The sequence below is a fragment of the Carettochelys insculpta genome, chromosome 9 (assembly GCF_033958435.1).
Source record: "Carettochelys insculpta isolate YL-2023 chromosome 9, ASM3395843v1, whole genome shotgun sequence".
Classification (NCBI taxonomy): domain Eukaryota; kingdom Metazoa; phylum Chordata; order Testudines; family Carettochelyidae; genus Carettochelys; species Carettochelys insculpta.
In genome coordinates, this window is record NC_134145.1 from 8,221,231 (window position 1) to 8,244,964 (window position 23,734).

At 43.6% G+C, this 23,734-nt stretch overlaps 1 protein-coding gene across 1 annotated transcript in view; it reads right to left on the reverse strand.

The window, feature by feature from the left end:
* Window positions 1–23,734, reverse strand: part of AGBL4 (AGBL carboxypeptidase 4) — a 1,459,638-nt gene that overhangs the window by 308,871 nt on the left and 1,127,033 nt on the right. The window contains exon 7 of the mRNA XM_075003244.1: window positions 17,028–17,117. Coding sequence (XP_074859345.1) covers window positions 17,028–17,117 — 90 coding nt within the window. The remainder of the gene's footprint in view (window positions 1–17,027; window positions 17,118–23,734) is intronic.

Genomic DNA, 23,734 nt, shown 5'->3' on the forward strand with positions numbered 1-23,734 from the left:
TTGAACCTCTCTCTCTCATTTATTTCAACTGGCAAGTCATTGCCTCAGGCCTCATTTTGATGCAATTTATATAGGGCTGTAGGGGAAAAAAAATCTCTCAGGCAGCGAGGAAAGTCTTGAGTCTGGGGAAAGGCGAGACTCAAGGGTGAGCAGCAAACCAAGGGAGTTAGCAGCAGCAGTAACTTACGGCTCAAAAGTTTGATCACACAGATCAAATGGTTCTGACAGCAGCATTTGCCATATTACAGCACCCTCTGTCCCCTAACCGCACACACAAACACACTAATCCATGAAAATTAATATCCTGCTACCACAGTGCTCAATAACCACTCAAAAGGGAAAACTAATCCATTGCATGCTAGGTTCCTTTCTCTTGCAAACTCACGGGGTATAGTTCTTCTCTCACTCACACCAGTGTGACTTGGCCAGCTCCAATGTAATATGCAGCAGCATGAGTGAGTGGAGTTACACCTGGGAGCAGTGTTCACCATAAGCTGAGCGCTTGGGAAGCCGCCCAGGAGAGATTCAGGTGCCATCCAGCTGATTGGCACAGTGCTCAGCCCTGCACACTGCATGTGTCTGTACTGGGGGTGCACATCTGCACATGCCTTGGTGCGCACAGCAAAAATTTATACCACACATGTATGGAAAAAGTTGGAGGGAATTCTACCAGAAGGAATTTGTCCAGCAAACACATGGAGGAGAGAACTCCTTTCTGAGCTCTAGGGTGATCAGCTCATGCTCTATTACCTGTGACTTGAGTGCCCTTATGCTAACTTAGTTTGCTCAATTACTGATGTTTTTAAACAGCCATAAAAATCACAGAGCTAGCTTGAAACAACCAGTCAGAGAGGAGGGGGTGGCATATCTGCAGAACTGCACAGTTCCTGAAGCATTTCCTGAAGAGATGCAGACTGGGACACCATCTCCAGAAGATCCCATTGGCTGGGAACAGTGGTCCACAGCCAACCAAATCTGCAAGAGGCCATACCCTGGTGCACCACATCCAGCTTATTGCCCACCTCCGCCCATGACTATGCTTTAAAACTTCCACCATTTTGAAAGATTCAGTCATTACCATGATATTTTCTACGCTTCAAATGGGAAATGTGCCCAGAGAGAGTAGGCTCTTCCAAAAGAATGAGACCTTTTAAGAATAATTATGAAGCACTGGAGAAATCTGGGTCTCTCACATTCCCCAATGAGAGCCTTACATTCTGGCTGTTCTCAAAGTGAGAGTGGCTCTGTCACCCAGCCCAGAAACCCCCATCTCAGAAGTCTTCCTGACTAAAGCTTAGTTCAAACTGCTACATTCCTGAAAAACGTATGGGCTCAAAGTGACATTTTCGGACAAAAAAAGTTTCCTCAGAAAACTCAAATAGCTGCCCAGGCAACATATCTCCATTTCAACTTGCAAGATCCCCTGAAAACCTGGTCTTCTCTTGAGAAGCTACTCCTCGGGGTACCAGAATGCTTCCGACCATGTGATGAAATTGAGATGCGGACAAACAGAATTTAGGGGGGAGACTGTCAAATTCATTTTTACTTGTGATCTAACCCAGAAATGAACCCACTGAAGTTAGGGAACAGTGGGCCAGCTCTCATCCTGTCATCCACTAGCAGAAACAAAACATCCTGAACACTATTACCTGTAGACATGCAAAGGAGACAGTCAGTACTCTCCCTACCATTTATGTACAAAAAAATTGTATGCATGTCTTCCTGTGGATTCTAACAATGGCAGCTGACAGCCGCTCCTGGAGGAAACCTGTACAGTTATTTGCCCTCATTTCCCCTGAGGGGACAAGTGAAGTAGTCCCTTTCTGTTACAGCTGATACGTGAAAAACTTACACTAAGCTAGCTGTAATAGCACCTTTTGACTGCTTTATTGATTTCCGCTTTACAAGGTTTGCCATTTCTGCTGTTTCTCCTTTATAGGCTTTTTCCTGTCCTTCACTCCGAATGAACTAAAAAGGTATTTGTCAGCGACACAATGTCCACTTTGGCAAGGCCTTGCGTGGCATACCTGAACTGGTGTGTGCCTCACAAAAACCCCACATCTTCACCAAAAGTCAGCAGCCTACAGAAAAGATGTTTGATCAATATGAGAAATAATTAGATTCTACATATGGCAGATCTCCCTGGTAATTTTATGGGATGCTTTTCATTCATTCCTTTCCCAGCTCCCTAGCTTGTTTTCTCAAGTTGCTTGAATCCACTGCAATACCTACCATGTTCCACTCCAGGAGTGTCTGCCTTTGGCCAGAGGCTGAAGCAAGCATATGGTTTGTTCTTTTGTAAAGCACTTTGAAGTTGTAAGAGGTCCTATGTAGCAAGGAAAAAAAAACAGTAGCACTGGAGAGAGAGAGTTGTACGTACATTGCTCTCTGCGTATAAGTGCATTGGTGGTCCAGGGGGAAAGACAAGATTGTGTGCGGATGATCACTCATGAAGGATAAAGAGCAAAAATCAAAGTGAAGCCAAGAGATGCATTTGCACAGCAAAGTCTGGGACTTTAATTCCTGGCAAGTGAAGAAGGCAGGAGTGCATACGATACCTGAATTACTTCTGGGTGACTCATGAGTGGACCAGACTGAAAAGAAAGAGATGGAATAATTTATTAAACAAGAAGCCAGTCCTCTGAGGGGATCCTGTGTTCAAGAAATGCTGGCTGCATCACAATTTTTCCCCTTGAATTTAGGATGAAAGTCATGTGACTGGAGTTTGCTCCCATTGTTGCCAGATGGGGCTTGCTGGATAGCCATTTCCACTGGGTCTCACCTGAGGAAAGAAGATTTTTCTTCCCCTGACTGAGCTCTGTATGGGGAAAAAAGGCATTGCAGCTGATCAGCTCTGCCCCTCAACAGCAGGAAGGGGTTTGTGCTTTTATTTAGAGGGTATGGCAGCGAGGCAGGAATAAGTTTTATGGAAATAGATTGGGACTTTTTTTTTTTTCTGATAAGGATGTGCTGTGGCCCAACAGGCAGCAGAATACATGGCAAGAACAAAAAAGTCTTGCTATGAAAGTGGCGATTCAGTCAAGATTCTCAGCCTAATGGTATGGAGCAATGAAGAGAGAAATGCACAAAGGCCTCACAGCAGGCACAAGTGACCGACACATCTCTGAAGCAGAGGTGGTCAAATTCTTCTGTAGGACGGAAAGAAGGTGATGAGCTTCTTCTGTCACTTATAGCTGGCTGAACAGAATGATGAAAGCAATTAGTTGTTTCTGGCACCCTTCTGAGGCAGGCTATCCCAGAGCCCTTTGCAACCGGAAGTTTAGATACTGAGAACGCACCAACTGCCTCACACTCATATATCCCTAGACATAAAAAACTAACTTCTTCCTGGAACAGGCAGATGGGAATTAAGCTGAACACACTGGCCACAAGCACATGACTAACTTTGAAGGAACCCCTTTTGCTGCCAAGCACCAAAGGAAGACCCAGAGAGAAGAATGTCCTTAGATCTGTGCTTTGACACCCTGGAACGAAAGGCACCGTGAGACAGTACAGTGGTGGTGGTTATCAGGGCACTCGTAATTGAAGATCAAGCTTTTCACCTCCCAGTTGCTGCTGCCAATCTAGTACAGGATCTCTTTGGTGGTCTGCATGAAAGAAATTGGTGGCACGATTTCAATTCCAAAAGAATACAAGTTCCTATAAAAAATACTGCCACGACTGGCACCTTTTCAAAGGTGGACAAGGCTGTGATGAGCATCTACTTGGTTCTGCTCCTGACTCTGCCACGCACTCCCTATCTGACATGGGGCAAAACACTCAATGAAGCAGAAGGCAGGGAGGTTAAACATCACTAGTGCCTGTGAAATGTTCTACCAGGACAACGATCCCTGCCATACAAAGCTGTGTGAGTAGATATGTTGTCCTCAACAGCAGGGACTGAATGGTCCGCAAGACTGAATTCCAGTCTCACCGTTAGAGATGGTCCCTTCAGGTTAGAGAGAGGGTATGTTGGCACACAGTTAGGATGGTGAATTAAGAAAGTTTATGCTGTTATTGAATATGTCTTACTTGTTCTATGGATTAGCAGAAGCCGCCAGTCTTCTAATTATCACAATGAGTGGCCAGGTCGGTAACATTTCCTTTTGTGTAACACGATTGAAATTTTGCTAATTTTTTTTGTCACAATGAACATGTTCAGAAAAGACTTTTGTTTGTTCGAACTACTCGGTCCCCTCCCCCACCCCAGAGAAAAAAATATTTTTCAGGAGGTTGTTGTTCCTATTCCCACCCATTTCCCCTTTTTTTGTGGCAAAGTGAAAAAGAAAATACGAAGTGAAAGGCAGGGGGAGGGGTGAAAGAAGACAGAAAAGTGCTAGAACGCCAAAAAAGAATGATTCATGGAAAATGTCAAACAAAAATCATTCTTTTATAAAAATCTATGGAATTCAAATGGTTTTGAATTAAAAAAATCATGAAAAAATAATATTTTTCTTTTTCAGCCATCTCCAATATGCAAGTTCCCTCCTTCTGGAGCAGCAGGAGAACAAATGAGCTCTACCATGGCTGAAAAAAGTAGGAGATTATTGTCCTGTGTGTGAATAGGGGACTGGAGAAGGATGTTACACATTTTAGAAGCATGTTACATGTTGTTTAAAAAATTCTCAAGGGCAACATTTTTCGTGTGTTAAAGCCCCTAGAGAAGGTGAAAAAAATGCAGGAAATTCTGTGATCTTCACCAGGTAAACTTTTTATCCAAATGCTCCCTTCCAAGGGAAGCATTTGAGAAACCACAGCAATGTGGAAGCAATCAGAGATCAGGGCTCATCCTCTCACTGCAGACCTGGCTCCTTGACGAGCCATTCTGATGGGAACTGTTCCCCATCACCTGTGCTGTGTTGCCTAGAATACATACCAAGAAGGAATTTCGTGGATGTCTGATCAGCATTAGCCACCATGCAGAGATGGTTAAGGGAAACATGGCAGGTAAGACACCTGACTGTCACTCTCTTGCTCTGGTATGCCATCTCAGTCACAGAGACATGACTGCATTAAAAGAGCACAGCCCTTCTGCAGTCTCCTGGCATAGAAGTCAGGTTACTGTAAAGAGCCTTATTATCACTAGCTCCAAACCCCTGTAAACAAGTGCCTATCTTTCTGTGATGCACAAGCCAATGAAGCATGGTTTCTATATATTATAAAACTGTCTGCAATAGACTGTACCATATGCATATCCACAGTTCACTAAATGTGACCTGAGGCATTGGAGGAATTTCCCTCAAGTGACCAAGTAGTAGTCATCCAAGACTGCTGTCTCCTTTGGGCAGCAGATAGGGTGCCCCAATGAGAGCATGCTGGCAGTTGGAAGGCAATTCCAAGACAAAAGAAAAGAAAACAAAATGAAACATAAGTAAATAAATAAATAAATAATTTCATCTGAGCTGAGCCAGGGCAGGAAAAGAACAAAGGGTCAAAAGACTATGCCGGAAACTACAGACCAGCAAGATTAATCTCAGTTGTTTTGGGGGTGGGAATGTGGGAAACTGCTGAAGGTAAATAGAAACAGCTCTTTAAAAGGACAAAGTTTAAAAACTTTCTGAGATAATTAACCGAGTACTTGCCACGGCATCTGAGCCATCCTGGTAAATCTCACTAGTTCAGTAGGATTAATGCAATTGGAAAAAAACAGCCTAGACTGAATTGTCAACCACATGGGAAAAGGTGCGTTCTTCTCTCCCTACAAGCTATGCTATATTGCAATGCAAAGGAGATCAAAAGCCAATCCAATTGCTTGCACTCGTGAATATTCTATCCTGCTTTATGCAGATGTCAAGATTACCAACATTAGAGTCTTAGACAAATCTGATTCGGGAAAATAAGTTCTAACTACTGTGGCAAGTCCCTTGTCAGCCCCCTAAGCGTTCTGCACTTTTTGGCCGACTTTACTGGGTACCTCAGAGACACGTGGTGGCCCTTCCACTGCCTTGGGTCTCCCCAGAGGCATGGGTCTCCATTTACTGAGCCATATTCATCATAGGCATGTCACAAGAGGGGGACCAAGCCCCCTTCAGAAGGTTCCACTAGGACGGCTCTCCAAGGGAGGGGTGTGAGAAGCCCAGGCCCACCCACTACTCTGGGCACCAACTCAAGGACCCTAGATGGGAAGAAGGTGATGGGGCTTTTCTCCTGTGCCCAACACAGCAGCCTTCCCCGGGACCACTTCTCCCACCATTTCCCTCTAGCAACTTCCCACTGTACCCGGCTGAGCTGCTTCTCTCTTCCAAAACCTCAGTCCTCCAGCCCTTCTTCCTGGTCTGCTCTTCACCTCCTTTCCCTGCTCCGTCATGGAGGAAACCTTTTGTAGCAAGCCAGGTGGCCCTAGCTGGCAGCAGGTGTCTGATTAGTCTTTTTGCTGCAGACTGATTCTTAAAGAACCCTAGCTGCTAGGCTGCACACTTTGAGCCTACGTGGGGAACAAAAAGGCATTGACCCAGCTCCCAGTGTCTTTGTCTTCCAGGGATGACAGAGCTAAGGAAGCAATCATGGGTTTATGCAGCTGGTCAGTATCTAGGTTTATAAAGCCATCGAAAACCCTGCTTTAAGTACCTTGCCCCCTGTCCTGGCATCATTGCACCACAGCAAAAGACACAACAGCTGCACTTTTATGGACATTTATTTAGAACAAAATTAGGTCAGGCAGCTGTAGAGACTGCCTCAAGCTGAATTTACTCTTTTACTCTGATGCACTGATACCACCATTTTGAGATTACAGCCTGCAGGCTGCAGGTAGGAAAATAATTAGTTTAGTTCTTTCCCCCCATGGGACCATTCTAATCCACTGCAAAACTATAATAATCTCCAAAATGTAATCTAAATCCACAATGAGTCTATCCTCTTAGTCAGGGTCCCCTCACCTCTTGCCAGTTTGGGTCATGCCAGTTTGCTAGACTTGCTTATAAGTGGGAAAATTGGTCTGTTTTAGAATTCAGTATTAATCCAAACATTTGACCTGCTGCTGTATATTGATGAAAGAATAAACTGAAAAGAAAACTGGGGAGAAGCTGGGGGTTGTTTAGACTGATCCTGAATTTTGGGTTTTTTTTTTCCTTTGATTCCTCCCAAAGAGCCGTTCCTTGGATTGCAATTAGCTGCTGAGTGACAAGCATAAAAATTAGATCAAATCTTTTGCTCAGTCACCTACCATGGAATTTAGGGCAGAGTGAACTGCCTTGGAAAACTCTGATGATCATCTCCACGCAGAATTCACTGAGTCTAGCACCACATGATGGCCATAATGACCATTTTTAATGTACTGAAGAACTATAGCTGTTTTAAAGGGACAGGTTACACTTGATCACCTGGAAGTGGAAGAAGCTACCCTGTTTGTGCCTGGCAAATGCATAGAATATAATCACTCTCCCTTCACTACTGAGATCAATGGCTGGTCCTTCTGATCCTGGTATGCAAGCAAGCCCCAAACGGGCAGGCAGATCATTGGGTCAACAAATTAACAGCTACTTCACTTTTCCTATCGCTCACTGGTAGCTTGCTCAACAGCATAGAACCACTACTCCTCCTTCCCTGGGAACAAAGGACCTTTGTGACGCCTGCAGGAGGAGCCAAGAATTCAGATCCACCTCTGAATTTTGTAACTTAGCCTCATAACTAGAAGGAAATGGAAACTCCTGCAACTGTGTCTGAAGGAGAGGTTAGGTTCCCTGAAGGTGCAGTACCTTTTTTCTGGAGGAACACAGAGAACAAATCAGCATGAGAAGGAAGTGGAGCAAATGGCAGGTGTGTAGTTGTACCTATGATAGAAAATCGTCGAACATGAAAACTGGAAGGGACCTCAAGAGGTCATCAAGTCCAGTCCCCTGCCCTCATGGCAGGGCCAAATACTGTCTACAGTCTCTAGACCATCCCTGATAGGTGTCTATCTCACCTGCTCTTAAGTATCTCCAGGGATAGAGATTCCACAACCTCCCTAAGCAATTTATTCCAGTGTTTAACCACCCTGACAGTTAAGTTTTTCCTAATGTCCAGCTTAAATCTCCCTTGCTGCAGTTTAAGCCCATTGCTCCTTGTCCCATCCTCAGAGATCAAGGAGAACAATTTTCTCCTTCCAACTTGTAATACTCCTTTAAGCACTTGAAAGCTACTATCATGTCCCCTCTCAGCTTTCTCTTTTCTAAACTGAAGAAGTCCAATTATTTCAGTCTTCCTTCATAGCTCATGTTCTTTAGACCTTTAATCGTTCTTGTTGCTTGTCTCTGGACCTTCTCCAATTTCTCCATGTCTTCACTGAAATATAGATGAGACTGTTTTGTGGGGCAGAAAAGGTGGCCAAGTGATGATGATTTCTAACCCAGATCTAGGTATTTTTTGTACATAGTACTCTTTGTAGTAGTTAAACAAATCAATTCAAATCCAAACATTCATCCAAACATAAATTAAACCAAATACAAACGGCAGCAAACAAGGATTTGAGAAATAACAAGCAATTCTGCAGCACCTAAGAGACTAAGAAATGTATTAGCTATCATCTGAAGAAGTGGGTCTTACTCACAGAAGCTCATGACCTAATAAATTTTGTAGTCGCTAAGACAGTACAGGATGGTTGCCTGTTATTTGTGAAGCTAGTACACCCTAACATGGCCTGAGAAGTTATCGAGATGTTGGTGCTACTACAATGGGACCCTTGGAAGCTCAGAATTTTGGTCCATACTCATTCTGAATGGTTTCAAATGCTCTAGAGATAATTGCACAATTCTCCATTTAATTTTTCTGGGAGATTTTGCTTCTCAGTTGAGAGGGACGAAGGGGACTTCCTCACCAGGAACATAAGAATGACCATACTGGTCAGACCAAAGGTCCACCTACCCCAGTATCTTGTCCTTCAGCAGTGGCCAATGCCAGGTGCCATACAGGGAATGAACAGAATAGGTAACCATCAAGTGATCCATCCCATCACCCATTTCCAACTTCTAACAAACTGAGATTTGAGACACCATTCCTGCCCATCCTGGTTAATAGCCATTGATGGACCAATTCTCCATGAATGTATCTAGGTCTTTTTGAACCCGGTTATAGGCTTGGACTTTACAACCTTCTCTGGCAAGGACAGCCACAGGCTGACTGTGCTGTATAAAGAAATACTTCCTCAAATGCATCATATTTCAAAAAGCCTTGTTCTGCAAGCAAAGCCATTCTTAGTCATATTTGCTCTTGCATTTCAAATACACACTTCCCTCTGTTGCTGGTAAGATCACTTTTTACCTTAGTGTTCAGAGTTTTCTGTTAATTGGGAGGAGGGACAGCTGTTTAATGAGAATGCAGCCCTTGCTGCCTTTTTAAGTATGCGAAAGGTGGGCAGGAACTGCAGACAAGAATTCTAAACATCAACTGCAAGATTCAAAAGTCCCCAGACTTTTGCCTTATCACATGTGGCTGGCCCTATTATTTTCTGAAGGATAAGTTACTTGGAAAAATACTTCTGCTGGTTGCTATGCAATGGCATCATGCTCTCTTATTTATTCCTATGGGGATGTGTTCCCCTCGCATAAGTTATAAAGTAATATCTCCATGAAGTGAACTGAAAAACTGCCACACCTTGGAATTTCTCTGGGTATAAAATATCCAGAGTCACTTTGATGGGAAGAGAGAGAACCTTTATCACTTAGAGGGAAGTTTCGATTATCAGCCAGCTGAGTGGGCTGCTGTCCAACAGCATCTGAGAAGGCAGCTGGCAGGAGGATGTCTGTCCTACAGAAGTTAATCCCTGGCTCTCTGACCCTCTATAAACTCGATATCAAAAGTTAAAAACTTTCTCATTATTTCTCAACCACGACAGCAAAAGAATACGTGTTCAACATAAAGTTGTAAAAACTTTAAAAAACAAAGTCAATATCTTTCATGTCTGGATTTTCTCATCATGCCACTTAACTTAACTTGGTATAGTGAGGATGCATTTGCTTATTAAGCTGAAGCCATTTTGGCTCAACTCATGGATAGCCATGCCTGTTGGCCTCTGCCAAACATTTATGTCCCTTTGTGATGCTTCAACATCAGCTCAAGGACAAACTCTAGTTAGTGCAAAATGAGATCTTAGCCTTATCAGTCCAGGTTGTAGGATACTTTTCCCTCCCCTCTTGCATTGCTTCCTCTGAGCATGTTGGATTCCAGCCTGGAAGAGAATATTAAAGTAAAAAGGCTTGGGCACAGATTTTCATTTTTCTGGATGCAGCCTTTGTGGTGGGTGCCATATTGGCAAACACCTAACAAAGGAAGCCAAATAAGGAAAGCTGCTCTCGGGGATTTAGTATTTCAGTGCAATGTCTCTGCAAGCTGTAAGCTACAGGGTCTGAAACCTCATTTGTGTGCCATTAAAATTTGAAGAGTTAGAAGCTCTTTAATGTTACACAATGCACTGAACATCACCGGATAACTGCTAACAAAATATATTGAGGCTTTGTCTATGCTAGACATAGAAGTCAACTGCAGATATGCAATTTTAGCTATGTCATTTGCCTGTTTACACAGAGGAAGTTCAACAGGAGCATTTTGACCTTCCTTATTTCTCATCTCTCATGAGGAGTTCAGGAGTCGACTTTGACCCCTGAAAACTTCATTTGTGCTTGTGCAAAATGAAGCCTCAGAAGATTGACCGTGAGCAGCTCAATCTTCTGCAGTAGTGTGGCTTTAGCCTGAGGCTCGGAGGAAGCTATGTACATATGTACATGGCTAAAATAAGCGAACCATACACACTAGAACTGGTGCAAAAACAAAGCATAATGCCTCGACTTGAACATACTTACCATAACGGGACCAGGGCCACTCTTCAACTACATGAACACAGTGTAATGTCCATCCTCTTTTTCCCCAAAGAAAAAAAACTAATGGTCTAGACTTGGAACACAATGCAAACACAACTCATGAGAATTCACAGTGAAGGTCACCATGAGAATTCATACCAGTCAGTGCTGATGGGATATTAGCTCTGAGGAGCAAAGGTGGAAAATATTACATTGTAACATTGGCTCTTCCCCCTCACTGCCCAAAAACCAACTTAAAGAACTGATTAGAAAAAAAAAATAAATCACTCGGAGAAATGATCAATTCTGGTGTCATTTCCCAAGCACGAGGGAGCAACAATCCAGTGGTGTGTGACAGCCGCAGAAAGGATGAATTCAGCCCATAAGTGGAGCACTAACTCCATTGATCTCCCTGCCCCTGTACCCTCAGAGAGCAGTATTGACTCCAGACAGCTGAGCCAAAAAAGGCCTGTGAAATCCAGCATGCCTGTAAGAATAGGCTGAAAAAATACACACAAATCATCATACAGGAGCATAATAGAGAAGCCTGTATTCCACCTTGCTCCTCACCCACCCACACAACAGCAACAATTCTGACAAGCCTAGCAACCAAAGGTTTAGGGCATTGTTTTCCCCTGAGCCATAAAGCAGGTAACACATGCGTAGATGTACTACATATGTTATTAAGCGTTAAGGAAAAGACCATCCCTACCAACCTCCTTTCTCCCCTCCCCACATCCCAGAGCACTGTTTTAGTTTTGAGAAAGAAAGAAGATTCTTCATAAATCAGAAGAAGTCATTCAGGATTCTTCTTTATTTTTAGGAAGCTGCACAGAGTTAGTATCTTGGGAGCTGCAGCAGGTGTGAAATATTAAAGCATTTGTTGTCAATCATTGAACGCGTGGCTGGATTGACTACTTGAAGGAGTCTTGGGAAGTCTGGCTGGTTTGTGCTAGTTGAGGGAGGGGGTGACATCCAAGCCCAGGATGCTTTATGACATCTGCAGGAGCCATAAAGGGCCTTTGCTTACAAAAACCACTTTTAAAGGGAGGAGTTGTAATAGCATCAGCACAAAGCAGCTGTCAGTTGAAAAACCAGTTGTACAGTTCATGCTGGCTCAGTCAGCAGCATCCACCTTTTGGGGGCTCCTTTTCAGTCTGTTTCTTGCAGCTCCAGGAAGATCCTGGGTTAGGTTTCATCTGTGGTTATTGTATCGGATGCGTGCAGAGGGCCATGCTCAGAGGTGATGAGTAAGTTACCTGTTAGCGAGAGAGCATCTTAAACGCAAGAAGGAAAGGCTGTAACATGGTATGGGTTAAAAAGTTTCCTGATAGTTGTCTTTCATGCTATAGCCCTTTCTGCCTCCTCCTTGGCATATACAACACACTAATTCTGGCCTTCCTCAGACTCACTGGAGTGAACTCAGAAAGCATAAGTAAGGAGACATATGTGGGTAAGTGGCTGGAAGTTTCATGGAAGCAGCCTAGCCTTCTTTGATGTAAACCTCGCACTGTAACAAACAGGAAACCAGAAGCTCAGTCCATTCAGATTCTCTCCTGTACATTCTGTAATCCAGCACAGGGAGCCACATGCACAATGGAGTGGCCCGCCTGGAATAAGGAGCTACAGAAACAGGCAGAGAGGTCAGTGGAAGACTTAAATTAGATTCACTTCTAATTATCCACAGCCTGCCACTAGACTGGGATACAGGGATCCTAATGTGTTAGCTCTGCCATCGGTTTGATCACTAGCTGCTGGACTCAATTTGCAATATGAAAATATGTCTAACTCCAGTTGCATACAGACCACTACACACACTGCTCCCAGCCTGCTCACTATTGTTGCTGGTCAGTGCTTATGTCGTCTCCATTTTACCTGTCTAGCTGCTTTTTACTACACTTGACAGAGGATACGTTACACATTTGAAAGAAAGGATTTTGTTTCTCAAGAAAAAATTCAGAAGCAGCAGAATACAATGCATCAGCTCCTGTGCCGTCACCCCGTACAACAAGCCATACAGTGGCATATTAGGATCTGACAGCAAATAACATGATTTATTGTGATACAACAGGATGCAAAGTGCCAGGATATGAAATAAAAATTATTTGCCTTAGTGATGTGTTCTAGTAAATTCAAGCTGCCTCTATCCAACCTCCATTTCTAGAATGCAAAAGGTTTACCCACGTGGAGAGGAAGTGCCCCATATTCCTTCTAAACATTGACAAGTCCTTGGGAATTCCCTGACCAAAGTGACGAATTAATCCTTTTGGTTGCAACAGGTCAAGACAAATAATAATGCCCCCTTGACCATCACTTCAATTCAAGGAGAATGGGAATAAAAAAAATCCTTTCTCCTGGAGTCTTCTGACCCAAATCACTTTTGAATAGACGTCAATCATTAGTCTGGTGACCATTTTGAAAGTAAGTAGGAAAATGAAAAGAATCTCCCTGCCCCAAAGAGCTTCTCATCTAAACAGGTCACACATGGACGGCTAACCAGGAATTATTTAGGGCACACACTTTGTTAAGTCCATTCATACATTTCTCCTTTTCCATTTCCTAACTCCCGTTCTGGAGAGTGGGCAGAAGGAGGGGTTTCAAAACCCTTCTGGGAAGTGTGTAGCCAATGGAGAAAGTCTTGTGGGCGAGATAGGGGGAAGGGAATGTGCACATAATGGCAGCACGTAAAGACACCCTGATGACAGCAGGAGACACAGAAGTTGTGCCTACTCAGGGGATTTATGTAAAACCTGGCTATGCACCAGCCCAAGCATTGGCTACCCAGCTATTTTAGAGCACTAAGCTGAGCCTTGCCTGCCACACTGGGAGACTTATGGCTATGAGCTGTGTAGACGTAGTCCTAGAGAGCTGGACAACTTCTGGCCATCCCACTCCAGTGTCAGTTCAACGAGTTCTGAGCTCCCAAACTGCTGAACATTTCTTATTCAGGGACTCCTTCTGGGACTCAGACCAGATTTCAATGTGACCTAAAAATAAAAACCCCACAAGGTGTCAGAGCTCTGTCTGATATCACTGCACAAAGCTGGTAACACCAGAGAGAGTATTTAGCTAGAGAGACAAGTGCAGTTAGTCATGAGTCTTGCGTAATGCTAACAGATGCTGGTCACCAGCAGGAGGGATCAAACTTGGAACCTCTGAAGCTTAGTGCGTGAACCTCTGATGCATGAGCTAAAAGCTACACAGCTCTTAGCCAAAGCTGCAACAGACTCACCAGTCTTTAGCTGGATGAGGTGCCCCCCTAGAGGGGACATAGCATCACACCACACAGGCCTGGGTCACATTGGACACGGTGGGAGGAAAGATGAGTGGAAAGGAAGGCAGGCCTAGAGGGTTTGCAGGTGAGGGCATGAAGACTGAAGAGAAGGTTTTGAATCTAATAGACAACCAAACAGAGAAACAAAAACAAATCTTTTAAGGGAAATTGGCTGTGCAACCCAACTATGGTTTCTTTCATCTGCTGTTGCTTTCAGCCTTGGCAGCCCAGCCCCCTCCTGCATCATCAGATGATGTCTGCACCCACTTTCACATTATATCTTATCTTTGGGATTAACCTGCCATATCTGCCTGCTACAGGTTGACCGTGTAATCCCTTCAAACCATCCAGAAGCAAACTGCAAATGCTGCCACGTACTGAACGCATTGGGTTTGGATTCAGATCTTAAACTAAAACACTGAACTCTTTCAAAATGCCAAGCAAGATTTCTACAATAACGTCTCTCTCACTGTAGGAGCTTAGCTACCAAGGGATCTGATTTATTCCACAAAAGTTTCCGAAACTGAAGCTAATACCTCATTTTACTTTTGGCCATGTCAGAAACAACATTGAAATGAACTTGAAATGCACTTCATTTCTGGTCGGGGGGGGGTTGCTGTGATTTCCCATCACTCCTTATGACACTAATTATACACACAAGACAACTTCATCTGCACTGAGCAGAATGGCTCAATGCACAGTCGCATTCACTCAGCACAGATCCTTGTATTCCTGAGTGAGTCAAGCGTGCCTTGTAACTGCAGTCACAGCAAGTTTCTGATGTGCTTCTCCAAGCCTGGCTTGCTTTCTTCTTCCCCTGCTTTTCAACTCCCACTCTTCTTCCCAAAGCATCAAGCCTCCACTGGAAAACAATCAGAGATGACTTCCATCTAGGTTCTCTATCAGCCTACATTTCCCATCTCTTCTGCACATTTTGCTCCGTCACAATAAAATAATGATATTTATAAAGCACCTCCCTTGCAGCGTGGCTCAGCCTTGACTTAGCAGGGCAATGCAAACAGTTACACATAGTATAAAATAGCAACGAAGGGTCCTGTGGCACCTTATAGACTAATGGAAAAGTTTTGAGCATGAGCTTTCATGAGCACAGACTCACTTCATCAGATGCTGGTCTTGTAAATCTGCAGGGCAGATTCAAATGGCAGATTTCAAATGGCAATATACAAAAACCCGTAGGAGAGCACTTCAATCTCCCAGGCCACACAGCAGCAGACTTAAAAGTAGCTATCCTACAGCAAAGAAATTTCAGGACCAGACTCCAAAGAGAAATTTCTAAGCTACAATTCATCTGCAAATTCGATGCCCTCAGCTCTGGCTTAAACAAAGACGGTGAATGGCTGGCTAAATACAGAAGCAGCTTCCCCTCCCTTGGTGTTCACACCTCCAGATCAACTGCTGGTAGTAAGCCTCACCCTTGCTGACCGAGCTAACCTTGTTATCCCCACCCTTGCTCTGGCTTATTTATACCTGGCCCTGCAGATTTCCAAGACCAGCATCTGATGAAGTGAGTCTGTGCTCACGAAAGCTCATGCTCAAAACTTTTCTGTTAGTCTATAAGGTGCCACAGGACCCTTCGTTGCTGTTACAGATCCAGACTAAAACAGCTACCCCTCCGATAGTATAAAATGACATCCAATTATAAATACTCGCCAGCCCACAATTCTCAGTTTCCTGTACTGGCTAGTCCAGCAAGGGACGTGGGGACACTGTCTGAACCTCCAATTAAAGAGCCTTGGGTACTGTTCTGACAGACGATGAGTAACGTTGCCTCTAATTTTTTACATCCATGTGCAGAATATACTTTGTTATGTGCACCAAGACATATACAGATGTGCACCTCCAATAGAAACACATGCTGCCAGCTGTGGGCAGTGATGGACACTGTGCCAATCAGCTGGACAGCACCTGAATTTCTCTGGGGAGGCCACCCATAATCACATCTTATAGGGAACATGGTGAAAGCTATTCCCTTCCCTGTCATACAGGTGTAAGGCATTACCTTCCCTGCCCTTCCTGCAGAAGGGTCCAGCCCCAGATTGGCAGATCTCATGAGGTGCATGAAAGTGGAGAGCCATCAGTATGAAGACAAGTTTTCTCCATTCTGCATCTTGGTTGCCACCACTGCCTCTTTGCTAACCAGCTAAACTAAACAGATCAGTGTAATTAAACACAGAGAGCGATCCAGAACAGATGCCAACTGTGATTAAAAGAGAAGCTGCTTCAAGATGGAAAGGTTAGGTTGATGTGGATGCCTAAAAAGCAACTCTACACCTTAGTGAATTACAGCAATAGGTCCAGCATCTCCTAACCAACAGAACAATAGCTTCCTTGAGAAGTGCAGAAGAGACACCTCCCAGGAGGGACGTGAGGAGAAGGTCTTGAATCTACATCAGTCCCTCCTTGTTACAGCCTTTACAAATCAACAGGGCCAGTCACAATTCCATCTGCTGCACTGCAAGGACCCACGATAATGAGCATAGAGTAAGCGGTGACTGATATGACTTGCTTGATATATAGGGCCAGTTCCTCAGCTGATATAGTAAATCAACATGGCTGCATTGCAATACCCTAGCCAAGACTCCAGCCCACAGATTTCATCTGGTAGTGGGACCCCATTGTATATTTTAAGCCTATACAATGAAATTACATGAAAACACTCTGGGATTATATTTACCCAGAACTCTCCAATCCTAACCCTCTGGAAACATGAGTTGGGCAATTTTCTTCCTAAGTTTAGCTGCTCTGTTTTGCACGTCAGTCCCCCAGAGCTCTTCTCCTTAGAACACCACCTTCAGACAAGCAGACAGTTTCTTATAATTAAACAGAGCTGCAAGGACCACAGAACGCTGACCTGAGATGCTCCAAGTATCAGAGGCCAAAGGAAGAAAAAAGACAGCATGGCAGAGAGACTCTTCCATTTCTGGGTTTTTATTCCAAATGGTGAGATGCCAGACACTCACCTTGGCATACAAAGGAAGATGGTGTTTCTCCAGGGTGGACACGAGCTGTAATGAACACCACTTTCTGCTCAGCTCCAGATCGTAGGTTTACTACATAAAAAAAAGAGAGACAAAAGATCCTGAAATTGGGCCCCATATGTGGGACACAAAGGGTCGTTAATATTAAAGCAGATTCTTTTATTAAAATGGTTCATACATTATAAATGAGAATAATCTATAATTGAAGGAAGAGGCATTGCTAGCTTTTCGTATCATGCCCTGTGAAAGACAGTGCAACAGCACGGCTTGCAAGTCTAATGACACAAACCCAAGGCTGCAACAAAGTTAGTTTCCTTTTTAAAAACAAGATTCACTACAGTGAGCTTAACTGCATTGTAATTGCTCTCTCGCTTGTGATAAATGTCCTCCTGGGGCAACAAGAAAAACAGTGGGGTTCCAGCCACATTGTAAGGCCAATTGCATCCTGCATTACACTTGATACAAGATTTAGCATGGTGCCAAATAAAGTGCTGGCTAAATGACATTTACTAGCATGTGTACAGCTTATTTTTCACTGTTTTGACCTGCTTTTGCCTCTATCAAAACATATGCCAGAGAAATTCAAAATCAGCAAGTTATGCACAACAAACAAGGACTAAATGTACATGCAGAGGAACAAGGGAAAGTCAAATCATTTCATAGAAAACAATTCACTCTGAACTGAAATGCAGACACCTCTGGGGTAGGACATGATGGCGATTTAACAGCACCTGGCACAATAGTTTTGAGTCAGCAAAGATGAAAGTTTTACTCTATTTGAAATTGCAGACAGATGGGATGGAGTTTTAGTAGTTACAGCCACCCGTACTGGAACTGAGCCATGACTCTAGGGTTAACATTGTAAAATTCATCCCATACATAGGAACAATAAAATAAAATGCTTCAAACTACATTGCCTTGACTGTCTATTAAAACTGTAAACTGTGGGACAGAGGGCATGTGTTCTTCAGATTTCTACAGTGACAGTGCTTACAAACAGGCAATAAAAATACCCTTCTGCAAAAAGGAACATGGAAATTTTTCATGACCATATGAGGTCAGGACCTCAGGAATACATCTCATCCAGATCTAAAACTTTCAAGAGAGGTAACAGCAAACCCATCAAGAAAAAATTGTGATACATATCTATTTTCTGTTTAAACCACTTCAGGGAGCCAGGGTTTTAAAATAAAAAATAAACATCTAAAATTCACAATGAATTTTCAGTGTGTGCGGAGAGAGAGAGAGCGCGAGAAATACATCTCTTGTAATTGCAAGCAAATTGTGAAGCCAAATTTTGTTTAATTTTCTGGTTTATAAGCACACTGATACCAGCCAGTCACAAATCTAAACCCATGATGACAAAATAATAAAAACAATAACCACCAATATGTTTTCTGTTCTTCTCTGGAGGCACTTGGACAAGAGACTATAGCAGAATTCTGTTATATTTCTGTAGTCCCTCAAATGTCCTACAGCTATTCAACCTGCAACCCAGTCATTTATTCAGTCTTTGATACTCTACCTTCGCTCCTCTCTGGTGTGCTTTTGAGCCCCAGAGGCAGAGAAATATAAGAAAGAACATCTCTAACAAAAGTAGCAGCTGCTGAAGTCAGCCCAGCCTACTGAAGAAAAGTGGGAGAAAGGCAAGAACATCAGCTAGAACCAAATGACCACACTTTATCTATCCATGGCCACGTCTACACATGCACGCTACTTCGAAGTAGCGGCGCCAACTTCGAAATAGCGCCCGTCACAGCTACACGTGTTGGGCGCTATTTCGAAGTTGAAATCGACGTTAGGCGGCGAGATGTCGAAGTCGCTAACCCCATGAGGGAATGGGAATAGCGCCCTACTTCGAAGTTGAACGTCGAACTAGGGCACGTGTAGACGATCCACGTCCCACAACATCGAAATAGCAGGGTCCGCCATGGCGGCCATCAGCTGAGGGGTTGACAGACGCTCTCTCTCCAGCCCCTGCGGGGCTCTATGGTCACCGTGTGCAGCAGCCCTTAGCCCAGGGCTTCTGGCTGCTGCTGTGGCAGCTGGGGATCCATGCTGCATGCACAGGGTCTGCAACCAGTTGTCGGCTTTGTGGATCTTGTGTTGTTTAGTGCAACTGTGTCTGGGAGGGGCCCTTTAAGGGAGCGGCTTGCTGTTGAGTCCGCCCTGTGACCCTATCTGCAGCTGTTCCTGGCACCCTTATTTCGATGTGTGCTACTTTGGCGTGTAGACGTTCCCTCGCAGCGCCTATTTCGATGTGGTGCTGCCCAACGTCGAAGTTGAACGTCGACGTTGCCAGCCGTGGAGGACATGTAGACGTTATTCATCGAAAGTCGCTCCATCGAAATAAGATATTTCGATGTAGCGTGCATGTGTAGACGTAGCCCATATGTAATAACAGCTTTAATTCTTTGATGATCTTGGGTTGGATTCACAGCAACAATTTACATGTGAAAAGCCCACTGCAGATAAATGCTCTCTCAGAACACTTTCTTTGTGATGGCCTTGTAGGTCCTTAAAGGAACCTTCCTGGCTCCAGGATCTAAAAAGGAGCACTGGCACATTGGTCTGGGATGGCGCTATACCTTCCCTCTTCCATACACTAACTATTCCCCAGACCATATTCTTCCCTTGCTTCAATTTCTTCCCTGGAGACACGAAACAGGGTAATTACCTTCTCTGGCTTTAAACGGCAGTACCCTGCTACACATGCACCGCTTTACCAGTCTCCAGCGAAGCCACCCCTGCCACCAATTGCATGTCTGTATGGATCACACTTTCAGTCTTGTAAATTCACCCTCTTTCCCAAGTCGTATTTTGAAAGACTGAAAAACAAAGAGTAAACTTTTTATTTTCAAGTCCTGTTTTTGCAGTCATGGAGTTTGACTTACTATCCACACAATGATAGTATTTACCTCTCTCTGTGTTTCTTTCATTCAATATGATACATAGTCATCTGTTTTTGAAAGGCAGCTATTGTGCAACAGGCTTCAAGACAAAATGAGTGATACTATATCTGGCTCTATCTTTCCCACTATTTGATCCAGCTACCAAAAATATTTCCTCCCTCAAACAGCAATCGCAGGTTGGAAACCCTTCCTATTTTGTATTTCAAAATTAAAAAACTAAAGACATTCAAAAGGTGTGACTTGTTTGAGTGTTGTATTTAAGAAGTTCAAGTAAAGAAAAGCTAGATTTCTTTTACCATTACTTCCCCAATGCACAGAATTCAAGGCTCTTTAAAACGCACAGCAGCAAATTGTGAAAATTCATAACCGTAAAATTAAATGGTAATCTAGCCAGTGGGATGTACTTTCATGAAAGCAAAAGTCTGTTAAGTGACTGCAGATTAGTTCCTGTCTTTCTCGGCATTATCATCACACCATTATCCATGGGAGAAAGCCAAAGATTTTCAAATCCACCCAAAAACACCACCCCCAAATATAAGAAGTGATACTTTTGCTCAGGCCTGGGTTTAAAACTGTCCTAACAGAGTCCAACTGTTTGTTGTTCCCAGTTGTTCTCTTTACTTACAGTGCTACGGCAGGCCTCACTGCCCATGCATGTTGCCCTCCTACCGCTCATGGCTGCAATATTATTTGAAGAAAAACAAAAACAAAACAAAAAAAACCCCTAAATTTAAAAAAAAAAAAAAAGTGCAGGCCTAAAATGGTTAAAGCCAACCTAAGCCCTGTTAAAAACAGCTGCTCCAGCTTTAAACCATTCACTTGAGTGATTGGCTCTCTGCTGAACCTACGTCTCATGCAAAAGTAAATCCCGATGGACTCTAAATACAGATAAAATATCATGACACATATATATGAACATATGTATTCATAAAGGATATGTTCCAACTGCTCCTGCCTTAGTGTGCAAAGGAAAAAGACAATCAGACAGTCAAACTCCATCTTGCACATTCACACAGGGGGCAGATTAACCCTTGCGGCTTGTGCCCCATTCAGCAAGCACAATTAGAGCTGCTAGAAATGTGGCAGTGTAGCCCCAAAACAGGCTCCTTCTGCACTAGCCACACCCATCACTGTAGAGACTGCATGCTCCTGCTTCTAAAAGGTTGTAGCCATTGCTGTGCTCAGCTGTACTCCTGCAGCACCTCAAGGAGCAGTCTTCTGCTTGTGCAAAACCTCTCCAGAAACTCCAGTGGTGCAGTGGTACCCAGAACCTCAGCCACCAATGAAGACATGAATTAAAAACCAAAACATGTCCATATAATTAAATTAGGGATGGGCCTTGAGCCATGTGGCTGGAAGCAAATTCTTAGTTCACTCAAGTTTGGGAGTAATTTATTGATACCAGTTCAGACCATAAGTGCCAAAATTCAGCAAAGCAGCTGGTGTTGTGAGATTTCCACCTCAACAGCATTCAAATTCATGGGAAATGGTCACAGATGTGCAAGTTCCATATGGTATCAAGGCTGATGACACCAGAAGAGGGTTCAGAATATGCTCTCTTAGGCCCCTTTCTAAGTTTTACCTCAGGTTCCTACCTCAGAAAAACAACTGGACACCCTCAACAGACTCAGAAGACAAGACAAGAAATGAATCTTCAAGGAAAGTGAACTCCCCCTGGGGCTAAAAATAGATGTGGCCATGAGCTCAGGAAAGACCCCCCCCCCCCCCAAATATATGTAACTTAGGTGAAATGAGAGACCTAAGGTCCCAGTGAATATGATCTACTGGAGTCCAAAGTTCTCATGACAGTCATCCTCCCCTCCCTTAGGCATGGAACTGGGAGTCTTTGGATTGGCATCTTTTACCAGTGCTGCCACACCCCCACACTGAATCTGTTCAAATCATTTAATCTCTCTGTACCTCAGTTTCCCACATCTAAGATACAGGTATGATACATACCCATCTAAGTAAGGTTTAAGATCTGTGAAAGAAAAGAAACATAAGACTTATTATTAGTGTTGGCCCCCCAAAGTCAAGGCTGAGGTGCATTAGTGGAACACTGGGGTGACGTTCACACTGCCACTACCCATGCTTTACCTCTTCCATTCAAAAAAGCAGAAGTCTTCAGTCACCAAAGCTATAAATCTTTCATGAGACCAAAATTTGCATTTCAATGAAACACATGTACATCAATTTTTGTGTGGCCTCTTTGAAACATGGAGGTTTTGATAAAATAAACCAGTACTATGCTGTCTTTGAGCACCCAGGACTTTGAAATATAAGTTGAGATCTGGAAAGTGATTTGTACTCAAAATATGGTTACTTGGAGACATCATTAAGGTCTCCATGGAGTGAATAAAAATTCCGTCATAGAAAGAAGTCTAAACCAAGGCACACTACTGTATTTCTTTTCACTCCACTGCCTCTGCGTCTAACAGAATTATTGTAACACCTGTGTTGGAAGTTAATGCTGATCTTATTGTTGTCCTGACCACCTGGTCTCTACCGCATTTAGCTACTTTAACAGTATTTACTGTACTCTCATGTTTCCTGCAAGACCAGATTAACACCTAATTCAGTTTTGCTGTTATTTCTCATTGCAAATGCCATTTCAGGTAGGACTATGTGCCACAGCAACACTCTTAGCAAGAGAAAGCAATTTTGGCCACCCTTGAGTCCCTTTAAACTCAGGAGGGTCAAAGAAGCCAAACTTGTTGTGCCTGTTCCTACACTGTTGCAAAGCTTCCCTCCTCCTGCCAGCTTCTTTCCTGACTTATTAACTGAACCAGGTAAAGAAACCTGCTGCCATGACCTGCATTTGGTGACAATGATCCAACTTGGACCGCGCGCACGCGCGCACACACACACACACACACACACACACAACCAAACCAAGCTTCTGAAAGGATGCTGCTGGCCAATGCATTTTCCATTCTCTATTGATGGAAGTGAGATTCTGGGTATTGAGCATGTGCTGTACCATCACACCAAGCTTGGAAAGAGGGCATGTGCTAAGTGTCATTCAGTTCTGCACCCATAAGCAGTAACTCCTGGTTGCCAGACAAGCAAAGCATAGGGTGGAGGGTACCCCCTCCCCACTGCCCATGTTCTCCAGCCTCACCTGCCATTTTGGTGTCTCTCTGCACTTCCAGAATAAACCAAAATAGAAAAAAAACCTTCCTGTTCTCTCAGGACAATTTCAGTCTTGCCTGCTTCCAGCCACCCTGAAATACTATGGCATCTCATGTTTTTTTCAGAGCTTCTGCCACCATGTCAAGCCAAGCACAATCTAAACTCATGCTGATGGAAAGCAATTTTATAAACACTGCAGTGAGCAATTGTAAGTGCCCCCCCCACAAGTCTCCTCACCACTTGAAATGTTACAGTTCAGTATTAGATGCTGGTACTCTCTTGTTTTAATCACAATAGAATGGTCTTTCAATGTGTACTTTCACCTACAAGAAACAAGATGGGTGAGGCAATACTTTTTTATTGCAACAACTTTTCTGTTGGTGAGAAATATGCGTGATCTGAAGTGGAGCTTGGTGTGGCTTGGAAGCTTCTCTCACTAATGGAAGTTGGTCCAAAGAAAGAATTTTCCTCACCCATCTTTTCCCATTAATATCCTGGGTACCTACGACACTGTCCAACCTAACTCCTAGAGATGATGCCAAGCTACAAAGTGCAGATATTGACCCATCCTCCCCAAAGCTGAAGTACAGAATTTTTATTCAGTGTTCTTACCTTAGTATGGCCTGGATTTGGCAATCAGCTTGA